The sequence below is a fragment of the Schistocerca americana genome, chromosome 7 (genome assembly GCF_021461395.2).
Source record: "Schistocerca americana isolate TAMUIC-IGC-003095 chromosome 7, iqSchAmer2.1, whole genome shotgun sequence".
Taxonomy (NCBI): domain Eukaryota; kingdom Metazoa; phylum Arthropoda; class Insecta; order Orthoptera; family Acrididae; genus Schistocerca; species Schistocerca americana.
The window spans coordinates 251,847,797-251,872,531 of record NC_060125.1 but is presented as its reverse complement, the minus strand read 5'-3'; the positions used below and the strand labels follow the sequence as shown (position 1 = coordinate 251,872,531).

The window sequence follows — 24,735 nt, the reverse complement described above, 5'->3', positions numbered from 1 at the left end:
AACATGAGATAACAGTTGCAGAATAAATTGGATGTCATTGTTCGTTGCTCTATTTGACATTGTTTCTGTCTAAATCACTGCACTGACTTTCCTATAGTCCACCTCAAATGTCGTCATTAATGTGGTGAAGCAAACAATCGTAGCATTGTCTAGTACCCAACCAGCACGGCAGATTTGCACAGAGTCATGATGTGGCACAGTAGATGGGGTCCCCACTGTAACAAATACGGTGCCAGCAGCAATGCATATGTAATAAATGGTACATGGAGTGTGGTAAGCAAATCCTTACTTTATTTGCTCGACTGAATTACATCGTGGTCCACATTAGACAGATGTTTGATACATACTAAACTGGCACAGGTATTATTATTCACTCTATTACACAGGGCAGTGATGTTTATTTTGTCAGTTAGACATGACATATAGTCACTATGTCACTACACTGTCAACCAACGTAAGTGTTTGTCTACATTACTAGTGAAAAGTAGAGTGAAGTGTCTAATGAAAACAGTTTGGTGAATCACACCTTGTAATTAGAAACACATCTGGTATGTCCAGCAAAACAATTCAATATTACTCTGTTCCATAAGGAAAACAAATACACAAATTGGAAGGTTGAAGACATCACGAGTGAGCCTCTTTGTGGTGACGTCAAAGTGACATGACGGCCTGGAGCACATGGGTTTTGTACAGCTGTTCAGTGCCACTGCACTTAAGCAGTGGCTCCACCAACCAGAACACACACAATAGTGTGTGCTACTGTCTGGCCCTGCCCTATGCTCCGAGTACATGGCTCGCCAGGCTGAACCACCACTTCGATTATCACTTTATTAATTGATGGTGATGATGTAAGGATATCAATTTCTTACACCAATACTTGCATATTTTCTAGATATTTGTCATCCCTTACAGATATCTCATGCTGATACCTACTTGCCAATTTAACTGGTTGCCCTCTGATCCATGGATTATTCAGTGCTTATTGTGACACCAGCTTGTATACCCTTCCCAGTAATCTACCTGAATGACTTACTTAAAATGACTCAAATAACAGATATTTTACACAACATGGTTTTATTTCAGTGATTTTGTTTCTGTATTAGAGGGCAATCATGGCACGCTTTGTTCTCACTCCCTTGTTTCTAGAAACAGTGCTTCCTTCACCTTCAGAAGAAGAATAGTTTTTTATTTTTGTTATTTTATTCAAAATATGTGTACAAAGAGTAAGGTTTCCTCAACTTTCATAACAATGAAAACTTTGTTGATCCTTATTGGGACTAAAAGATGTTCACAATTCTGCAAGTTCAGGATGCTTTATCTGTCAGCCATACCAGGAGTTTAGCAGAGGTCCATGTGTCAGTGAAAATTGCTGCTACATTATGTATTTTTGCAAGTCCACATGCTACGCGTGAAGAAAGGCTAATCCCTAGACCCTGCGTGGAAGTTTTGATGCTACGTAAAATTCCTTCCATAGAAATTTGTAATTGTACCTGCAACTGTGTCCAATAATACGCTAATACCACTTCAAAATTTTCATCTAAATTTATGGATTTAAATGGGAAATCTGCCATACCAAAGTGAGGTTTGTCATTTATTCATGCTAATCTTGTCAAATATTTGGGACTGGTACGTTTCCATTAGGTGATCAATAGAAATTTGGTTGTTCCATTAGGGATACTAGCTTTGTGAGCACTGAACACTCAGAAAGGAAATATCCATATGCTCCACAATAATGCCTTAGCTGCAGTTAAGAATTATGCCCTTGAACCTTTTGAAGATTGATGTCGTACTTTCAAGCACAATTGTGCTTGAGAATTAAGCGAATAATTTCTGCTTGTTACTACGAACAAGTATGGGTCCTCCGTTGTTGAATGAGATAGTGCCAGCAAGATCACAGCTACAGACTGTGCGGCACGGGCACATCGTGAAGCGGTGCTGAGCCATGTATTCTTGTGTCCTGATAAGTGACACATTGCACGACAGAATCACATTGCAAACTGATAAGACACTGTACGATTCACTTAAGAACCTATAGTTGTTAAAATTTCCATATGTCCACATAACTAGACAGTCATTGCTGTATTCATTACTGGTCCAACTACCCTCAACTACAACACCCTCCCTCTCTTAGCTTGTAGCAAGAATTTTACAACTTTGTAGTGATTCTGTGTAGGCAAACACCAGTTAGCCTCGCACATGCCATAGATTTGGAGCCAACCTCTTCTGACCCACCTCCAAGGGGGAGGGCCACCTGCCAGTTGTTTAGATGAAATGCAAAGCAGCGCAGATGAGATGAGACAGTTGCCCCCTCTTTGTGAAAGAGGCCCCCTGTGTTTTTCTGCAGTTTAACACCGGTATCAGATCTCCTGGTATGTAGGGAACCACCCCCTCCCCCTTTCAAGATCTGGGGACAGTGCTGCGTGTACCTCATGTTAAAATGTTGAGCATAACATGGAGCTCCAAGACCAATATAGCATTAAAGCAACTACCATAAAAGTATTAGTTACATGTGGGGACAGTGGTACTACTCACAGTATCTCATATAATTATAAAAAAAAAAGAAGTGCAATACTAATAACAAGACATGGAATGTAGCTACATTCAACCATCACATGGACAAATCATATTCATGTTCATGTGTCTGTTCCTTGCTGCACACTGTAGGATATTGCCCAATAATTTACACGAATTAGACCAAGGCAATTTGCAAGTGTATATGTTACTGTCTGTATAATGAGTTTGTGGCAGTACCAGAAAGTGTAATTTGGCTCAGGCTACCTTGTCTGGAAGCTGGCCACTGCACAGTTGCATCGGGCACTGCCTATTCACGCAAAGTGTACAAGAGAACAGTTTCAACTTAGTCATTTAGTTTCATCAATAGTCATTGAAACAAAATAAAGACTAACAAAAATAATGATGAACATTATTGCCGATACCCCTCTGAGGAAGATACCACACTTTTTGTTAAAAATATATTGCTGTCTACCTTTCGCGTAATGTACTATACCTGAATCCAAGAGCATCACAGGTAAGTTTGCCATCAGAAGAATGCTACCGCTGCACATGGAGATCGCCAACCCAGAATAATAAAAAATGGAGCAAGGCAGTAGGAAACTTATGAAAATACACAATTAAGGACTGAATTATAAAACACAGGTGACTCACCAAAGAGATGAGCTATACATTAATTCAGTAGTATTGGTGACTTTGTTCATTATCAAGAGGAGGCATTTAAAAGTCACTAAAGATATTAAAGTCATGAAAGTCAGTACAGACAGTTTCTTACAAGGGAACCTCCCCATCGCACCCCCCTCAGATTTAGTTATAAATTGGCACAGTGGATAGGTCTTGAAAAACTGAACACAGATCAATCGAGAAAACAGGAAGAAGTTGTGTGAAACTATGAAAAAATAAGCAAAATATACAAACTGAGTATCTCAGGCGGATAGTCAAGCAAAAGGCTTATGTTAAACTAGTCTATCGATAATAAATCAGTAATTGCTCGAACAACAAAGGACATATTACTATACCATTCATGCGCCTCCCCAATTTCATGGACACCACATCACTTGTGGATGAAAATGTTCTTGAACAGTTGACAAACACCTATGCATCTTTGTGAAAATGTGGTGAACCTTTAACACCTTGCAGCTTGCCACTCAATTTGCAGTTCGTTTGTAACACCGTTACTGGCTCTACATCCCTCAGCCTATGACAAGGTGGTCCAGTGTCACTAGTTAAGTGTGTTTCATTTACCTAGGGTAGATGCGTGGTTGCTGATTACACTGACCCTCCACAGGCATGCACCTAGCACAGAGTCCCTGAGATGCTCCAAGCGCTTACCTCCGATTCGTCTTCAAGCTAAGATCTGCCCTACCACCTTTCATCTTGGCCATATAGAAACATCCACAGCTCATTTGTACACTAGTCACTCCATCACTTCAAACAAGTTGTAGCCACACTATTCACACATAACACAGCCACCTATGAACACACAAGTCCGCTCTGGGACACTTTCCAGAGATTCCCCAGTGCCGGTAACCCTTCCCCAATTCTCGTTTCCATTTTTCGGTCCAGTCAACAACATATGAGTTACAGTTATCAATTCCAATACTGATATGTGAATCCGTGCCACTATCAGTGTGTCATTGTGACTTACCATACCTGCTCCACTGTAACTGCCAGCAATGCTTCAAACTACTTGTTTGGGTTTTGCTGTATGCAGCACTGGAATAGCACTTTGCATACTGCACATCAGGGCTCCAAATGCCTTTGCACCTCCTTACGGAACCATTGAATAGGTCCCCACTTCACTGAGACAGTAGACACTGACTTGTCCACAGGTTATCCGTCTACACTTTAGTTTTGATAGCAATGATAACATCTGTCCAGCTATGAAAGCCTACAAACAATGACAGAATATTATGAGAAGGATATTTGCTGCTCAACATATAACAGAGATGCTCAATCAAATACTGGCAAAACAAAAAGACTTGTCAGAAAGTAAACTTTCGGCCCACAGGGCCTTTATCAGAGGGGTGGGGGGGTGAGGGAAGGGGGGGGGGGGGTAACAGATGCAACTCTTACACATATGACCACAGTCTGGCTGTTGAGGCAACACTGAAAATCAACAGAGATGTGGGGTGGCAGCAGCCTTAGTGATATTGTTGAACCTCATGTTTTGTTTGTTGCAAGTTTATTTACATAAGAATTTGTCACACATTGTATGCTGTTGTTGAGTGTATGTCCATTTGTAACACCAGTTCAATTCTGATTACTTCTGGATTCAGCTGAACAGCTGTTGAAGCATGGTAGATGTTCATAAAAAGCACAGGACAGAAAAATATTTCTACAGCTGTCAACATGACTTAGTTTATTACTCACCTGCAACTCCACTCACTATCTTTGTCCTAGTGCTAGGATCAGCTGTTTCCTTTGCTCCACAATCTGAAATCGCCAATTTAAATCTGTGCATGACATCAACTACCAAAGCTTAAACTGTGAATTTAACATGAATGCTATATTCAGCTATTGCAGAAATAAAAGTGCTGACCTTTGTAAATAAAGCTTAATCTGCAAATGTGTGATGATCCTGTACATTCTGCACAACAAATCTGGGGAAAAAACTGTCACATAACCAGGTAAATATGGTATGCACTTTTTTCTCAACCAGTGATTTCTTCAAAGTAACAGAAAATTTATTTTTATAGTGTTTTTTCTCTTGTCCTTGTTCACTGTTCAAAATGCCAAGTGAAATATGGCATGCCAAGCAAGCTAATGCAATTCTTGTCACTACTTAACAAAACTCAGTCTCTTCGGGATCAAGACATGTGTTACTATATACATCATTTTGTATTTATCGTTTCATATCACAACATTAACATAAGATTATTATATTGTGGAATCAAAACTAGATTTTGGAAGAAACTTCTGTAGATTTTCCAAGAAAATTCAAAGTGAAAAATCAAATGCTCACAATGTGTTAAATACCATGGCTCCAATCAGAAGGACCAAAAATAATTTACAAAATTAGAACTAGATACAGTCTAAATGCTGTTAAAAAGTTGTTCTGGCAGAGCACTACACAGGTATAGAATTTGGAGGAGCAGGAGGGGCAAATTCACCCAATTCTTCATGGTAGTAAGCTCCAGCTCTGAAAGGTCTTAACTCCCATGGAACTTGATCTTCCATGTGTGTCAGTGTAACACCCAAATCCTCTAAAGTGGGAACCCCACTCTCCAAAATATCTGTTGTATGCTCCTACGGGAGAAAATAAATACAGTTCAGAAGAAAATCTCAACATGAATGATCAGCAAAGGCCATGTACAAACATGGAATCACAACTCACCTTTTCAATACCCTCCCAATGCAGATACCCCACAGGCCAACTAGGACACAACATTTCTGTTAAAGTTACTCTCAGTGAAAACAGAGGATCATATCGCATATCATATCGCCAGTAGCCCCACTCTTCATCGCGTCGCATTACACGATGAAACCAGTCCACCAGCTCAGACAGCAAATAGCGTTTTGGACTGTAAAGAGACAAGAAAAATCTATCTCAGAATATGTACTTTTATCCCTGGCATCAGCGTATTGCTACTTGACTTAATAACTAAGCAATAAAAAACACACATGTAAAAGAACCAACAACATGCAGTTGATTTCTTCCATTTTTCAGAACACTTTAACACAATATTTCTATTACCTTGCACTTGCTATAGTAGCATTCACAGTAAATATATGCTGGTTTTGACTGTGAGAGAAGGAGCAGGTTCATATCTACAGGGACAATCTCTGTATTCTCATAGTTAGACTCCATTCAGGAAATACTAACAGAATTGTGAACACTTTATTCACTGATGAAAGTAGGTGTAAGTAAATTGTGCACTGGCAGAGCTGTGAAAATTTGTAAAAAGTTTACAGATTCATGAAGAACATGACTGGTCTTAACCACTTACTAATTTGAAAACCATTCAGTTGAATGTTGCTGACACTAACTACAGATGTTCTTCGGGTAGCTTCAATTGTGTTGTACACGAGAGCTACAGGTCAATATGGCAGCTGTCTCATTTATCACAGCAAATAAAAAATGTTTAAGGAAACAGATAAAAACTGAAAGGGTGATTTGAATAAATGTGTCTTTCCATCAAGAATACATGATTAATCTAGAATTAATGGTGAATGCTCACAGTGAGAACATTGCTTCCAGTTTTAAAAGAGAACATAAAATTTCAGGCAGGTATTTTATGAATGACTATCACCATTTTAGAAATTAGACTGTAAAATAATAAATGGGAAGATATTACTGAAGGAAAAAGAAGAAATTCACAAGAAACAATTTCAGTATTTATCAGTAATTCAGAATTACTCAAAAATACTAAGACTTTTTTGCATTTAGCATTGTGTATCTTCACCTGTATGTGTTTATGCCATTAATTGAGACACACCCTGCACTTATGCATAAAGAAAATAACAACTGCAATGGACAATGCACTTAAAATAGTATAAGAAATGTTTTGTACGGTATGTGAAGGCAAGTAGGCTTTAGATAAGTCACATTTAGTACCATGATGTATATCATCTCAATTCACATTAATTTACGGGGTAACAGTACTAACAACAGTGAAAGTCACAACCATCACATATGATAGGGATGATGTAGAGGGTAACAGGAAAGCAAACAGCAACAGTGACACTGATACAAGTGGACTTCAGCTGCTACATTGCAGGGATGCGCCATTTGATGCTCTAATATTTTTAATGAGGCTAGAAGCAGAGTTAGACACTCTCCAATCTACATAGGGTTGCTTTCTTCCTCTGACACACAGCTCTCAGATCTTTCTACACCATACTTTTCTTACATGTGATATGGAACCACTTCACTAGAAGGTTACGGATTCAGAATATTTTTGCCAATATTCAAAATTATTACAGTCACTACTATGTATTTCAAATGATACTTTACTTCAATGTTTGAGGAAATATAAGTGTAACTTTTAGTAGTTTTCATACTAATATCCATGGTTTTGTGTCATCTCGAATATAATAACATGACACAGGGTGTTCATAATTGAAGTTCCAGTTTCAAACCACTGTATAAAGAGAACCACTGATCTTTCAGATAACACCACAGCCAGAAGTCATATGGATTAAAATCAGGTGTTTTGAATGACCAGGCTGTAAGGAAATGACAACTGATAATTCTAGCATTTTTGAAATGCTTTGCAGCAGCTGCTTTACTGGCTGTGCAATGTCCAGAGGAGTGTCATCTTGCATAAAAACGATCCTACCCACACACATCCTTGCTGTTTAAGCATTGGAATGACATTGCTGTGCAAAGGACTCTCATAGAGTTTACCAGTGACAGTACAGGTAAAAGGACCAGTCTCCACGAAAAAATACGGCCCTATGATAAATGATGCCATCAACCGGCACCATACAGTCACCTTTGCTGAATGAAGTGGTACTTGTTGATGTATGTGAAGATTTTCCATTGCCCCATTCTGCAATTCTGTGAACTGACACATCCTCAGAGATGGAAATGGGCTTCATCTGTCCATCAAATAATTCACAGCTGTTCATTATCCATTTCCACGTGAAGTCCAGACCGAACATTTGTCTTGTTGGCAGGGCTGCAGTAAGCAACTCCTGAACGTGCGTGATTTTGTTTGGATAACGCTGCAGAATGTTTTGTACAATTTTACGCACTGTGCTAGCAGGTATGTCCAATGTTCTGGCAATTCTCTGTGCACTGCATGTTTACACACCACCACTTGACCCATCCTGCAATACTGTGTAAACATCTTCGACAGACAATAGATCAACTGCTTTCCTTCCTCCGCCACATTGCATTTCACAACAACTTGTCTTTTCAAATTTTGTAATCAGTTTCTCCAGAGCCTTATCACATCTTGGATCAATGCCTTTTTTCATACCATTGAGTGTCCGAAACTTCTGCAGGGCTATTAGCACACATTCATTCTTCTTGTAAAATAACTTTACCAGCAGCATACAATCCTTCACGGAGACAGCCATGTTGGACGTCTTGGACGCAAACTGAGGAACAGCTGTGTGCTGTGCATCTGTGATGCGCATATTCTGACACTTATAGTTCCACATGTTTGTCAAATTTTTGTTTAAGCTGTTGTGTTCCATGACATTTCCCCTTGTGTCAATAATATGCTGATCAAATTTGACATCATTCTGAGCAGTGTTTTAATTATGTGCACCCTGTACTTATTCTGTTCATCATTCATCAAAGCTCTAACAGACCGATCTTGTACTAGCAATAGTGCATTTCATATACAGTTCTCGTTGCTTTGTTCTTAGCTAATGTTACATTAAACAAATATTTACCACATTGTAATGTTTCTCATATCATATTTTTATTGACTTGTGTGACTTAGATTGTACCAGTGTTAGTAAATTACCAGAAGTTATTTTAATTGGCAGGTGATTCCATCTCAAATCATACAGACCAAGAGTGAATGTTTACTGAAAAAAATGTGTGTTGAAGTTCCAAAGGATACCTCTCCAAAACTACAATATGTTGATTTTCTGATGATTTGTTAAAATGCTACACCTCTCTCTAAATGAGATTATTTGTGAAAATGTCATAACGAAAGGGAAAATTGAAAAATTGTAATAAAGAAACCAAAAGAGACAGATCTGAATTTTGACTAAATACTTTGTTCCAAATACTATGAGACATGATTAACACACACACACACACACACACACACACACACACACACACACACACACACACACACACACACACTTCCGAGGGTTTCTTTTTTTTTTTTTAATAAACTATAAAAATGTGTGACTTTTTGCGAATTTCAAAATTATGTTTTGAAAATATGAGTAGTCATAGGGTGTCAACTGTCTTGAGAAATGGTGAAGTGGAATGACTGCTCACTGTCAGCTATGACATTAATGCATGAAATTCTTAAACTATCAAAATATTTGTACATAAAGATGAAAGAATCTGAAATTTTTTGGTTATTTAGAAATCATTTTCTCCAAACCCCCCCCCCCCCCCCCCCCATCCTAAATGTTCTAAAAATTTCATTGTATGTTAGTTGATCATTGTTCTAAGGGCATGTACAATCAGAATGGGCAATACTTGTCTGTACAAAATTTGAGAGATTTTTTAAGTAGACCTAGCTCTACTCTGAAGGTCAAAAAAGTAACTGACAAATATTTAAACTGAGTGCTGATTTTAAGTAAATGTCATGCAAAACTGGTATTTCTGAATCAAAATAATTACTTTACAATGTTATAAGTGAGTGGGAAAATAATTCATAATCTTGTTTGAAAGCATTCTATTACACAAATGAGATATATACAATATTTATACTCATTTTTCTTTTCATGATATTATTCACAAATTATTATTGTCTTCTGTCATGATTTTACTTCTTCATGACTTTCTATGAATTAAAATTGCCTACACTGTAACAGTCAACAATGCACTGTTGAAAAAAGTTCATTCTGTTTTTTCATCTGCTTCTCATTGAACTTGTACAGCCAAGCTGACTTTACACATGGACAAGGATGATCCAAAAAGAGCAGTACTTGGGAAATGGGAACTGCATACTAATCTTTTGATAATGGCCATTTGAAACCATTAGCATGACCATGAGGTGTCATAAAGGTGGCGGTTTTATTGTGCAGCTCATGAGAGGCACTTATGATCTGTCCCACCTACCACTGATTCTCATACAAAAAATGAAGTGTCTCATTACAAAGTCTTCTAATGTATAATGTGGTCTCTGCATTTCACACACAGTAACAGACTGCATTTTGTGGAGAACTGTTCTTGCAATGTATGTGCCACTCCAGGATGCATCCCACTAGTGATTTGATTGACTTCCTACCACAGACTTCATAGCAGACCACTCTTCTCTCTTTTTAAACATAATTCCCTTTATGTACTTTCATTTAGAATTAGAGTTTCTTGTTTGTTACTAATGTTGATATGGTGTGTATAAATTCAGTAGCATCTCTTATAGTATCAACAGCTTCATGCTGAAGATTAAATCTTGTTGCAAGATGTTTACAGATACCTCATGCCCCATCACATGCACTTTTTCCCTGACATGTTGCTGAAAATATCCATTTTATGTCTTAATTCCTGTACTACATTATTGATCAAGCTCATAGAGCTGACAGCAGGTTTTAAAATGAGATGTTACACCATCAGTCACATACACTTCATGAATGAAATCATCACTGACCATAGCAAAACAGTGTGATGTTCCAAGGAAATGAGCAACATGTGGATATTGATACCTGTGATGTACGCCAGTGGTAACTTTGAATTTCGTTCTGCAAAGAAAGAGACCAGTTCTCAGAAAAGTCGAAATGAACAATTAATGTGTCAGTATTCTGGAATGTGACTGATTTCACTTCTTGTATGGCCTATTTCTGACTCCTCCAGATATGATGGTGAGCTATTCCTTTCATGACCCAATGCCTAACATCTGTAACAAACTTCTCTGGCTCTACTGTCTTCTTCACCAACTATCAAAAGTGTGTGTGAAATCTTATGGGACTTAACTGCTAAGGTCATCAGTTCACAAACTATCCTCCCTGTGGCAATGCATAGGTTACTTGCTTCAACAGTCATCACTTCAGCACCAGGACACATTGCACACTCCTGCAACCAGCATTTGTCTTGTGGTTCTTGACATATACACAAAAGCATCAGGTCCATCTCGGTGTACTACTCTCCTATGGCACTCCTTATAGCGAAACAAACAAGTTTCAAATTAGTGCAGCAAATACATAAGGATACTGCCTTCAATGACTGGCATTTTACCTATTTTGGTCGAGAGGAGAAGAATTTTTTGAGACCAATTTTTAAATTCGGTTTCTACTTTTTCAATAGGAGATATGACTCCCTTATTGGTCTTGTCAAATATATTTTTACCTTTTTACCTTTTTAACTTTTTCACCATTTTCACCAACAGAGATAACATCAGCCTGGTTAGGCCTTTGCCTGCTGCAATCTTTGTCATCACTTGGGTGATATTCCAGAGCAATAGTAATTGTATCATCTTACAATGGATGCCCACAATAAGAATCTGGGCATACCCAAATACCTTTCACATTCTTTATTTCACAAGCTTTTGCATAACGTGAGGAAATGGATATGTATTTCTGTATCTGCTGCTTAGAGTAACTACCTGGTATCAGTGTCAGTAACTGTGCCTTCTTAGTATAGGTAGCTGCTGAGATAGCAGTATTTAGGTTTTGAAACCACACATTACATTCCGTGCACACATCAGCAAGTGCATCTACATTATACACTTCACAAAGTTTTGAAGATGTTGCTTGTGTAAACATTGTTTCAATTTCTTCCACTTTTCTTTTTACATACTGTTTTCTTCTTGTAATTCTTACTTTTCCTGGAGATTTATGAGGGGATATATAATAGGGGTTGCAGCAGAAATGCTTACATTCAATGCATTAACAACTTCACACCCAGGAATATAAACATCTGCATTGTCTTCTTCAGTTTCACATTCGGGTATGGTGATCATTCATGTGGGTTGTCACTAAATTTCTTCTTGTAATGAGTGTAGCAATTCCTGCACAATGGTGTGATGCTAATAACGTTAATTGAGGACAAAGATATTTCTGCAATACATCTGATGGATTTCCAACGACTTAAGTGTTTTTCACTTTTCTTGAACACCACCGTCTTGTGTGTTTTTTTTATAGTCCACACACTTCATTCTTTCACTACTGTATTTGCTCACTGACACTGTGTCTAACAAACCAAACACAAAACTCGCTGCAGAATGGTTTACTTATAAGTTCTCACTTGTTTGTTATAAACAGAAGATTGCTGGAAACAGTGTTGCCAACATGCATATTTTACACTAGAAATTCAGTGACGCGAAATATGCAGAATGTTGAAAAACTTTTAAGATTTTGCACAGAAAAATATTGCCCACTGTGTTCGCACTGATTAATAACATATTAGCCAAACAATATTTTGTTTAGTTCTAAAAAGTTTTTGGATGGGGGTTTTCAAGTAAATAATTCGTAAAAACTCATAAAAATGCAATTTTTTACATTTTTTGTAACAAATATGTAGATAATACAGACAGCTGGAGCAGAGAAGATATTGTTTATAATTACATCAGTAGCATCAGGTAATATGATAGAAAAGATAGTGTTCTACGACTTTTCAAACTTAGAAAAAAAAAATTTTATTAAGTAGAAAAATTAACTTAAATTTCATAGTTTTGTCTTAAATTTGTAAGCTAAAGGAAACCCATAAGTGTGCAGGTGTCAACTAAATTTTAACACGCCAAGAGGGATCTTTAACTCAAACCATCGGCCAAGTTTCCAGTACTTTTGGTTTATTATTCAATTAGGATAAAATTAAAATACTTTATTTCTTAACACTAATGATATAGAGGTATAATATATATTTTTTCCAGAGAAATTCATGACCACGAATTGACATGGCCTGTATGATTTGAGATGAAATCCTCCTAGTCTGCAAAATGCAATGTAAGCAATTCACTACTACAGAAATTTCATCACAAAGTACATATTTACTAAAACACTAAAATTCTAGTTTTCCACAAATAGAATGAACTGAATTAATACATTTGGGAACAAATTCTTCATGCATCTCGATTACTACAATTCTAAACAGAGCATTAACATTGAACTGTCACAAGGCCACCTACACCAGAACTTCGCGCCTTGTGCTGACAGCTGAATTTTGTTAATGGCTCATAACGTTTAGAATATGCTCTTACTGAACTTGCAATTAATATACTTACCCAACAGCCTGGAATACTTTCCCTGCAGCGTCTGGGTCTTTCACAGCATTGATAATTCCAGCTGCAACATCACTGACGAATACTGGTTGCTTTATCGTGTGCTCACCCTTCTTCCACAATGGTAAAGCTTGGAACTGTCTTCTCCAAACATGAGCATAATACCTACAACAGGAAATCCAACAACTTATGAGTACACTTAACCTCTTCAACCTCACACGTCATATACGACACGCAGAACTCTTAGCTTATGTAGTACAGATACCATGTAATGTGCAAGATACACATGCCAATAGTTTGCTCACCTTCCATGAGATACCATGACCTACCATTGCAAGTTTCAGCACTCTGAGTGGTCAGTTATTGAGATCAGCTATAGTTAACATAACATCTGCAGTGGAAGAAAAGCAAAAAAATGTTGAAAACATGTAAGTGTGTGTTTTTATTCATGTCTTAACTATGTTGAACTGATGCTACTTTATTGTCAACAGACTGCTGATGGAATATTAGCCCTAAGCACTAAGACAGCACTTTCCAATATTTTGTTACAAGTGTTTAACATGTGTCACATTTGATAGCGGATTTGTATTTCATAAAACTGTTTGTTCATTTGTAAATATTCAGCAGTAATTTGTTATCAGTACTGGTACATTTTGCTACTGTTGAGTGGTGGTAAGTGAAGTAGACACAATAATAACAACACACAACAATAATAGTATTAACAAAAAAATAACAACTTGATTGGTGACAAAAAAGTAAAAATTTTTCGTTAGTGTATGGAGATGAGGTGTATCATGAGCTGGAGAAGCCATTCAACTTGAATGGAAATCTACACAACTTGATGAAACGTCAAGTAGTAATGAGGGTGGTGAGACCTTTGTCCACCTACAGACACATGTCAGTAGTTTTTTTCATGACAACTCAAAAGTCAAGGATCCACAATTAATTCTGCCACAATGATGAAGTAATCCTACTTGGCACAATGCAGACGTGTCTAAACCCCAGCCACTTGCTCCAGAATTTGATCAATCAGTTACAGGAGTAAAAGATGATCAACCACACCAGTACTACATAAAATACATCATGGCAGAGATTTTTGAACTGATTTCCACATGTTATTCATACATACTGTCAAGTCACTATAGGTAAGCACAACAGCAAAATACATAAAGATAGTTTTTGAAATATCTGTTAAGATATCATATTGGAGTATGCTCGACAGTGCACAACGTCCTCTGTATGAAAGTATTTTTCCATGTACCACGATGTAATTAAATGATTTCTATGTACTGGTTTCCTTTTCATTACAAGTTTACAAAATATAAAATCAGCACATTACCTGACTAATTTTATAATTTGCTTGCCTTGAATGGCAGTGGGCCGTATATAATTTTTTTTTTTTAATCTACCCAATAATTTTTGTAAATAATTACATTTTCTTAATCTGGTTGGTCAAGTGACTAAATGTGATAGAAATATTAGATTGACATACATATTTTTCTGCTAACGAATCTGAAGACGTTAAATAAGAGCTTTCATGCTGCACAAAAAATAATATCATCACTGAAACACTTTAAATATGGTCCGTTTGGGAAAAAGTGATCCAGTAATAAAGCTGAAGGTACATAGTCAATTGTGTTGACAAAGAAATGACGACATTTGAGCAAGCATCCAAAATAGTGGGACCAAACATAAAGTAATTTACCACAAACTAAGAAGCAGAACTGAAAAAGCTTGACGTAAAATATTATCTGCACTCTCATTTTGTAGACAATACAAATGACTATTTCAGATGCAGAAAATCAAATAATTGAAACATACCTTCATTACATAACAGTATCACTGGAATTAAAAGGACGATTTATATAAACTATGGATTCTTAAGCACTACTTTACACCAAAAGGAAAAAAAAGGAAGCAACTTCACAGATACATACAACATTAGAAACTTGATATAAATTATTTCCAGAGAGCAACGATTATACCATTTATTTTGGATGTAACTAGTTTTGAGAGCTCCTTGTTACATCTGAGAATGAGAAATGAACTCTCAAATCCTGTTAAGCCATAAATAAATGATATAATAATGGTTGTTTGGAGATACATATACACTCTGAGCTGTCAGTTGCCCTTCCTCATTCTATTACCAGATTTAATCAGCTGCAGGACCTCCCTACCATTTCACCGTGATGATGAATTAAATTGTTTTAGTAAATGGTGGAATTTAAACACTCGCGCGCCTATGGAAATCTTTTCATTTCAGGAGGTGAAGAAAAGCCAAGCCTATAATTGTGTATAGATATTTTTCAGAATACTTTCAACATAAGGAACTGTAATGATTTGTTAGTTTTTTCAGTCACTAACTGTTAAAGAAAATGCCATTATTTTGATATACAGTGACAGCACACACAATTATCTTATGGCATATCTCTATCATGTGACAATGAACACAATCTAGAGAGAATAATACAACGCATCACCATAAACGATTAAGAAAAACAAAAAAATAAGTGTGTTATGTTAATTTAAGAATGTGGACAAATGTACTATAGTTTTCAACATTTATACTACGAACATGAATGACCTTCAAAATCACTTTCATCTAAATTACAGAGGTAATGGTCTAGCTATAAATTAGTATGCCTTATTACTGCCACAAATTTAAACATGACAGAAAATGGCTCAAGACACCAAGTATGAACAAAATTGCAGTGCCATTTCAATCTGGTAATAAGAAAAACAAATACCTGAGGAATCTGTCTTCTTGACCATAAATGACTGAAGGACGAAATATTATTGCTTCAGGAAATGCTTCTCTTACAGCACATTCACCTCTCCATTTGCTCTGATAAAATTTTGAGCCTTTTGGGATAACAATAGGCTAGAACAAAGAGAGATTAATATATTGTGTTAATTGTTGACTACTTATTAGCAGAATAGTTATGCTGTTTCTGCTAGCCCCGTAATCTATTTATGCACTTTATAAGGTAAAAGTGGACTTAATTGTGTATGTGGCTTTTCGGCTAAAGTGCATTTATGGTGTCTTTTTAACGTACTGTAGTTGGTAACTGCATGATGCATTATGGGAAGTGGACAACAGCATTTGTATTCAATATGGAGAGCAGGAAGAAAACTAGATGTGGTGACAGACTGAACTGTAGTGAAGCCCGAGGCCAAAGTTAGATTGGAATGTGACAGTTTGGTTGAGAGTTGGCAAAGGCAATAAATGTAAATGGAAGAAAAGATGTGGTGACAGACTGACCTCTAACAAAGCCTGAGGCTGAGCTTAGGGTTGGATGTGATAATTTGGTTTTGAGCTGGTGCAGCCAACAAATCTCAACACAAAAAAATATGACAATTCATTGTGTTCACTTCCCATCATGCAGTTACCAGCTGCAACATGCAACAGAAGACACAGGAATACCATATCTGCACTTTTGCCCACTTGTCTGTCCACATCATTTATTCCAAACAAACGATATGACGAAAACATCTTCATTCCCATAAAATGGTTAATATGAAAATTAGCATGGTCAAAAAAGAACATTCATGATTGCACCTGTAAAGAAAGTTATTAGCTGCCATTATCAACATTTCCCTAGTGGAAGACCACAGTTAGTATGGTAATGTCTGTCAACTTAACACTATCATCATCATCGTTATTGTCTGTTGTGGAAGATAACCTAACTAAATCATGACCACCATACGTTATTACTGAATATTTAACGTACCTCTGGATTCTCCATTGCATTCAGTGCAGACAGGTGGATCAATTTTTCTACTCCAGCTTCACGAGCAGCATTTGCAATAGTTCTGGCACCTTCCACATTAATGTCATCAAACTTGAAATTCTTTGTCTCCCAGTCACGGCCAACAAGATTAATGACCACATTGGAATATTTTACAGCTTTGAAGACAGATTCCTTATCTCTGAGATCATAAGGCACAAACAGCACTTGGCCTAAATCTCCAACTAGTTTCAGCCTTAGTACATCATAGTGGTCCCCACGATATGGTATTATCAGCTGTGACAAAATCATGAATTATGAGAAACAAATCTGACACAAAGGACTATCTTCACATGGGATTGCTTAAATAAGTAAATACTGCAAAGAAAACCATACATTGGTTTGTAGAATAGGCAAGCTGTTGCTTACCACGAACTAAATGAAAGCTACACTAACCCACACATGAAGGAAAACAAAGTGAAATGACAAGCAACATGTCTCAGTGCACATAACCTGTCAGATATTGCATTTAGGAGTTACATCAGTTAATGAATACAACTGCTCAGTTATGCGTTTTGTTTTGGAAACAGATCTACATTATGAATTGGAGCACTAAAATTCATGTTTTATTATTACTAATCCCTCAATTCTTCATTTCACTCACTGATATGAGTAAAAATGCAATCATCACAATTATTCTTTGGAGAATACATAATTTAACAATTAATTTAATCTAAACACAGCCAAATCTAGTAGTTACTGCAATCATGGCTCCATCTTGTATGTGCTATAAGAATAAGATCTTGTGACAGAAAAACAGAAGAGTGTGCCAATAATTGATTCTATGTACACAATTACACATATTTCACAGTGACAAATTTTGGGTCACCAGTCTTCTGACTAGTACAATGAAGCCTGCCACAAATTCCTCTCTTGTGCCACTCTCGTCATCTCACAGTAGCACTTGCAACATATATCCTCAATTATTTGCTGGGTGTATTCCAATCTCTGTTTGGCTCTACAGGTTCCTCTACTACCATGGAAGTTATTTTGTGATGTCTTGACAGCCGTATTGCCATTCTGTCCCTTCTTCTTGTCAGTGTTTTCCTTATACTCCTTTCCTTGCCAATTCTCCAGAGAACTTCCTCATTCCTTGCCTTATCAGTCCACCTATTTCTCAACATTATTCTGCAGCACCACATCTCATACGCTTCAATTCTCTTCTTTTCCAGTTTTCCCACAGTCCATGTGTCACCAAAATACAACACTGTGCTCCAAACATACATTCTCAGAAATTTCTTCCTCAAATTAAGGTCTATGTCTGATACTAGCTGACTTCTCTTGGCCAGGAATGGCCTTTCTGCCAGTGCTAGTCTGCTTTATATGTTGTTCTTGCTTCGTCTGTAATGGGTTATTTTGTTCATTGATAGCAGAATTCCTCAACTTTATCTTCTTTGTGATCACCAATCCTGAGGTTAACTTTCTCACTGTTCTCACTTCTGTTATGCTCATTACTTTAGTCTTTATTCGATTTACTCTCAATCCATATTCTGTGCTGATTAGACTGTTCATTCCATTCATCAGATCCCATGGTTCTCTACTTTCACTGAGGATGGCAATGTCATCAGCAAATCTTATGTTTGATATATGATCACCTTGAATCTTAATTCCACTCTTGAACCTTTTTTTTTAAAAAAATTATTTATTTCTGTCACTGCTTCTTCGCTGTATAGATTGAATAGTTGGGGCGAAAGACTACATCCCTGTCTTACACCCTTTCTAATCTGAATACTTCACTCTTAGTCTCCAACTCTTATTGTTAACTCTTGGTTCCTGCACATATTGTATTTTACCCGACTTCCCCTATACTTTACCCTTACTTTCCTCAGCATTTCGAACACTTTGCACCATTTGACATTATTGAACACTTTTTCCAGGTCTACAAATCCTATGACTGTGTCTCGATTTTTCTTTAGTCTTGCATCTATTATCAACCATGACAATAGACTTGCCTCTCAGGTGTCTTTACCTTTCCTAAAGCCAGACTGATCTTCATCAACAAATCCTCAATTTTCTTTTCTTCATAATATTATTCTTGTCAGCAACTTGGATGCATGAGCCGTTAAGCTCATTGTGTGATAAGTCTTGCATTTGTCAGCTCTTGCAACCTTCGGAACTGTGTGGATGATGTTTCCCCAAAAGTTAGATGGAATATCGTCAGATACACACATTTTAGATACTAATTTGAATAGTTGTTTTGTTGCCATTTCCCCCCAAAGATTTTAGAAAATCTGATGGACTGTTATCTATCTCTCCTGCTTTACTTGATCTTACATCTTCCAAAGCTCTTTTAAATTCTGATTCTAATACTGGATTCCGTATCTCTTCTATATCAACTCCTGTTCTTCTATAGTGTCATCAGACAAGTCTATTCCATCATAGAGGTCTTCAATGTACTCTTGTCACCTATCCACTCTGTCCTCTGGATTTAACAGGGAATTTCCATTGCACTCTTAATGTTAGCACTCTTGCTTTTAATTTCATCGAAGATTGTTTCGACTTTTCCATATGCCGTGTCAGTTGTTCCAACAATAATTTCTTTTTCGATTTCTCCACATTTTTCATGTAGTAATTTCATCTTAACTTCCCTGCACTTCGGATTTATTTCATTCCTTATTGACTTGTATTTCTGTATTCCTAAATTTCCTTAAACATTTTTGTACTGCCCCCTTTCATCCATCAAAGCATTTCTTCTGTAATCCATTGTTTCTTCGCAGTTACCTTCTTTGTACCAACGTTTTTCTTTCCAACTTCTGTGATTGCCCTTTTTAAAGATGTCAATTTCTCTCCAGCTGAATTGCCTACTGAGCTACTCATTATTGCAATATCTATAGCTTCAGAGAAATTCAAGTGCATCTCTTCATTCCTTAGTACTTGTACATCCATATCCCACTTCTTTGCACATTAATTTTTCCAGACTAGCTTCTTAAAATTTGAGCCTACTTTTCATCTGTACTAAATAGTGATCTGAGTCTATATCTGCTCCAGCGTACACCTTACAGTCCAGCATCTGATTTCGGAATCTCTGCATGACTGTGATATAATCCAACTGAAATCTTCCTCTGTCTCGCAACCTTTGACAAGTATACTTCCTCCTCGTGTGATTCTTGAATGGAGTATTCACTATTACTAGCTGAAATTTATTGTTCCTGGTACCAAGCCCATATTCTCCTGTCAAATGCCAATATATGTTCTCTCTACCATAACACAACCCAGGAGTAAGCAATGGATTTGAATAAAGCAATAGTCAGCAATCCATTGCAATGAACTCTCCTGTCCCCCATATAATCACAACTTCAGGCCAGTCAACATATTCTAAATAATGGTGGAGAGCATGGAATGGACTCTGGACAATCTTATAATTTTGACAGAAACAAAAGTTGCATTTACCATGCCTCTAACTGGTTACTCTGAAATTATTCTCTCTCACCTTCTTGTAACAAATGTGTTGTCATCCTCGATGCGATAAAAGCTGTCCTGGCTGGCAATTATCCTACTCTCATCACTTGCTATCCCCATATTATTGGTTATTTATACTACACTAATAAAAGAGTTAGACAAAAAGATTATAATCAACAAATGAGAGATTAGCAACTACTATACTGAAATAATATGGTACTGTAGGCTACAGAAGGAAAATATATACCTGTGTACCTATTTTCCCCAACCGATTACAAACATATCTGCCTAGAAAACCACTGGCTCCAAACACTGTTGCTACAACTCCATTGAAACTTGATCTCCCACCAGTTCCTCTTTTCAGTTGGGATAATTTTGGATTCTTTATTGTATGGACATCACTGCTGTATGAAGCCACATGAACAAGGTTCACCGATGTTGCTGCACCAAGCTGATGCCCTACAAAACAAAAAAATTATATACCATTAGTCGATATGTAATGCCAATCATAAAACCCAAGGCAAACAATGCAATTTGATAGCGGAAATCTCAGGATGAAAACACATTAAAATCAGCTGAGACAGGTAAATGCTCACTTGCAGGTAAAACAAATTGAATGTGTGTGCACAAACAAGTTTAAATAACCTTCAGCTTCAAAAATTTGAGGAAGTGTTTTTACTGCATCCAGAGAAAAGACAAAAGTTCAAAAACTAGTCGATTATTTCATTTTTATGTGCATCTATGAACTGCACTGCCTTTCCTTTGTAGGGTTTTTTAATTGACAAAAATAAATTTGAAATGTTTTAAGGCATTCATCACTTTTCACAGAAATAATGCCTTGGCTTCAGCATCCCATACAGACATACAAAATAAACAGCAATAGCAACATTGGAATTCTGCATGGTATATACTTTCCCCAATTAATCTTATAATCAGAACATGCCAATAGTCATATAGCATCCAGTCTCTCTTGTAACATCCTCAACCAAGATAGCATGTTTAATAAAGTGGAATATTTGTGCTCATTATCTTAACATCTTGTTAGAAGAAGTGTCACTAAGATGAAAAAAGAAAACAATTTGGATTACATTTTCTATGCACCTTTGTAAAACACCTTTTTGCATTAAGATTGCCATGGGGCTTGAGTAACAAATATATCACCAAGTGTCTCGTCTGTTAATGTTTGTTACACCTGCCAGCTCAGCTGTTTGACTTGGGGAAATATCAAAACCAATAAAACTTTTATGACATGAAGTTTCTAAACACATACTGTTACAAACAAACTATACTCCAGGGCTCATCTCAAAGCTTTCAGAATGCACTGCGATAATTTGCATGTAGCAATGATAATTCCTATTTACCTACATTTTGAGGAAATATGTTCTCTTAACAAAACAGAACAATCCATCTGCAGAGTTCAAATATATACAAGAATTTAGATAGAAAGAAACATTATAGTATGATAAACGTATTTTATTAGTTTTGTAATTTTGATGTTGGGTGCGTAGGAATATATTACGATTAGGAAAATCCTTGGGTAACACATTCTGTCAGCCTATATGGCTGACTCTGATAGTTTTAAGCTACAACTGCTACAATTTTATTTTCTTTCCGCATTGGAATTAGGGCTATCAATAATAGCAGATTAGCTCCCCCACATCCCCAAGTCTGTTTTCTAGCAAACGTGTCTTTCAAATGTAAAATGTATCCCCTATGTCTGAAAAACACTGTACACACACCTCTTACTTCTCTACGTTGTTAGTATGTAACATATGTATTTCTACACTTTGCTGTTTGGAAAACTGATCTGAAACACAGTTATCTACATCGCAAGTGTTAAGGTAAAGCAAATTTAAAAATCGGTGTTTCCCTGGGCCGGAATGAATGTATGATACCTGACCATATATTTCTTGTACCATCAGAAACGTTGGTCGGAAGCGTAAACAGTGGAATGGAGCTCGTGTAACTCTCCAACTACTGTCGCACTTTCCATTCTGTCGTGTTCATGGGAAAGGAAAAGGAATAACCATAAACAAAATCTCCTCATATCGCCTACTTTTATGCTCAAAGGTGAACATCCTGTACCTTTCTCAAGCGTAATTACGTGTTTACAAATGGTCATTTATTATGTCAACAAACCAATGAGCACAGATTTATTTTCGCCCATACTCACTTGCGCTCAGCAGAACCGTCTGCACGGCAAACCCTGCCATTTCTGTCAAAGACACCGTGGGTCAGCGCGGTATGGAAGATAACCTTCTCGTGTGAGAATCGTATCGCTATCGACTCGCTCATCATGGCGACCAAGGTATTTACCTATTAAGGTCAATTCACACTAGTCCATTCGTCATGCTAAGACAAAAATTCCGTTACTCAAAGGAAAATCTAATAGAAGTTAGAAAAAAACAGGACAAATGTGCAATGTGAACAGAACTTCCCTTTAAGTCGTCGGTTTAAAAATTTTGTGGTAAGATTAGTTTTTGTGTGATGTTTAATATTTGTATGTACCTGCCGTTTTATCAACTGAGCTTCTTAAACAAAAAAAATCAACAGGTAAATACTAGAATCACATGTATGAGAGCAATATAGGTGCATCTGACTTTGTTTCAACTAAACTGTTTAAGAAAGTAGTCTGGAACGCAATCAAACAAGAAACTGTAAATGTTGGACAAAAACATCTCGAAACACATATTAAGACCAATTAACGCTGTGCGTCAACGACACCATCACGTCAATGTGTATTCGCACTTACTACGTTTACAGGTGACACATCTTTTGGAAGACTAAAACCGAATGTCGCAAACCGTTTTCCGCTGTCGTGTTTACTTGTTAAGATCTGAAGGGGGGATGCTAGCCGAATTAAATATGGTGCCTGGAAAATAGCTGACATAGTTTATGACTTAGCCAGCACACTCGCTATTTACTCGTAGCTTCAGTGCAACATTCCTTCTGATCCTTCATTGTACAGAAGGCCACTCCCTACAAGTTAGCCGAAAATTTTTAAAAACAAAACGAAATCTGACACCTGAGCATGTTTCAAAACCGGTTGGCTTTGCATGGAGGCGAAAATCGATTGCAGGATTGGAGAATAGGCAATCAGAAACTGATTTCCAGAATCGATTTTGAACTGTTTACATGACCGCCCAGAAGTAGTATTGGGAAATCTGTTTATGAAACCCGGTTTTGGGAGCCCCATGTAAATGGAGTGACTGTTCGCCACGTCACGGCGCGTCGATTCATTCACGTGATCTCAACTCTCAATGGTGTCCTCAACTGTTCTTTTCGCAAAAATTACGATCTTCGCCACAGACCAAAGATAACATATATTGGGCGTGACGTCCTTACACTGAAACCGAGGCCCACGAGAAAGACAGGCCGCGGCGCGTGCGTCAGGAAGGTAGGCTGAGCTCGCTCCCTCAACTCAGCAGAAAAACTGAGTTTCTACACCTTTTAACTCGGAACTGGGTATGTAAGTACAAAAGAGAAGTGCATCTTCTATTGGAATCCACTATTATGGAATTTTACTCTTATTAGTCCTGCAATGATAGAAAATGCATGGGCCTAGTAATGATTTGTCACAGCTGTACTGCTGCACAATAAAATTAAAATCATGTCATAATCATCATCAGTTGCATGAGGCACCACATCTTGCATCAAATGAGGACTGCAATGCAGAAGAGACTAAATGCTACAAACAAGCCGTTATACCATTTATGTCGAGAACTGATTTTAAATTTTGTTGTGCAAATAGCAATCAGTAAGACTTTATAACATCAGGTTCCAGTAGAAGATGCAATTCTCATTAGTACGTACATACCCAGTTAACAGATTTAGAAACGTATTTTGTCTGCAGAGTTAAGCGAGTGAGCAAACAGGCTCTGGCCTGTCTTTGTGACGTCCATCTCTCTGGCCTGTCTTTCTCGTGGGCCTCGACTGAAATCAACATCTAAGTCACAAGACTCAGGGCAAGAAGCAGAGTTTCTGTTATTAAGCACTGTGTGAGGTTGAGCTGACACAGTGTTTCTCATTTATAGCTGAAATGAAGCATTGATTTTAACAAGAAAATAATTTGCCTTAGTGCTGTTGCAAATGTAGTAATGCATTTAATCAGATTTCTTCGAAATTCCTAACATTAATGAGATAGTTACCATTTCTGCGTGTGGCCTGGTGAAACGTACTGACAGTTCTGTTTACAAGTAACAAAATTACAGTTCTTCATTGAATATATCCCCAGAAAA

General features: G+C 37.2%; 1 protein-coding gene across 1 annotated transcript; it reads right to left on the bottom strand.

Annotated features, from left to right (window-relative positions):
• Positions 1-5,333: 5,333 nt before the first annotated feature.
• LOC124622018 (NADH dehydrogenase [ubiquinone] 1 alpha subcomplex subunit 9, mitochondrial) lies at positions 5,334-22,793 on the bottom strand. The gene is made up of 7 exons (XM_047147570.1): positions 22,671-22,793; positions 20,745-20,956; positions 17,042-17,335; positions 16,058-16,191; positions 13,314-13,475; positions 5,849-6,035; positions 5,334-5,760 (listed from the first exon to the last, which is right to left on the bottom strand). The coding sequence occupies exons 1-7, from the start codon at positions 22,708-22,710 to the stop codon at positions 5,581-5,583; spliced, it is 1,209 nt and encodes a 402-aa protein (XP_047003526.1). The 5' UTR covers positions 22,711-22,793; the 3' UTR covers positions 5,334-5,580.
• Between the last annotated feature and the right edge of the window lie 1,942 nt (positions 22,794-24,735).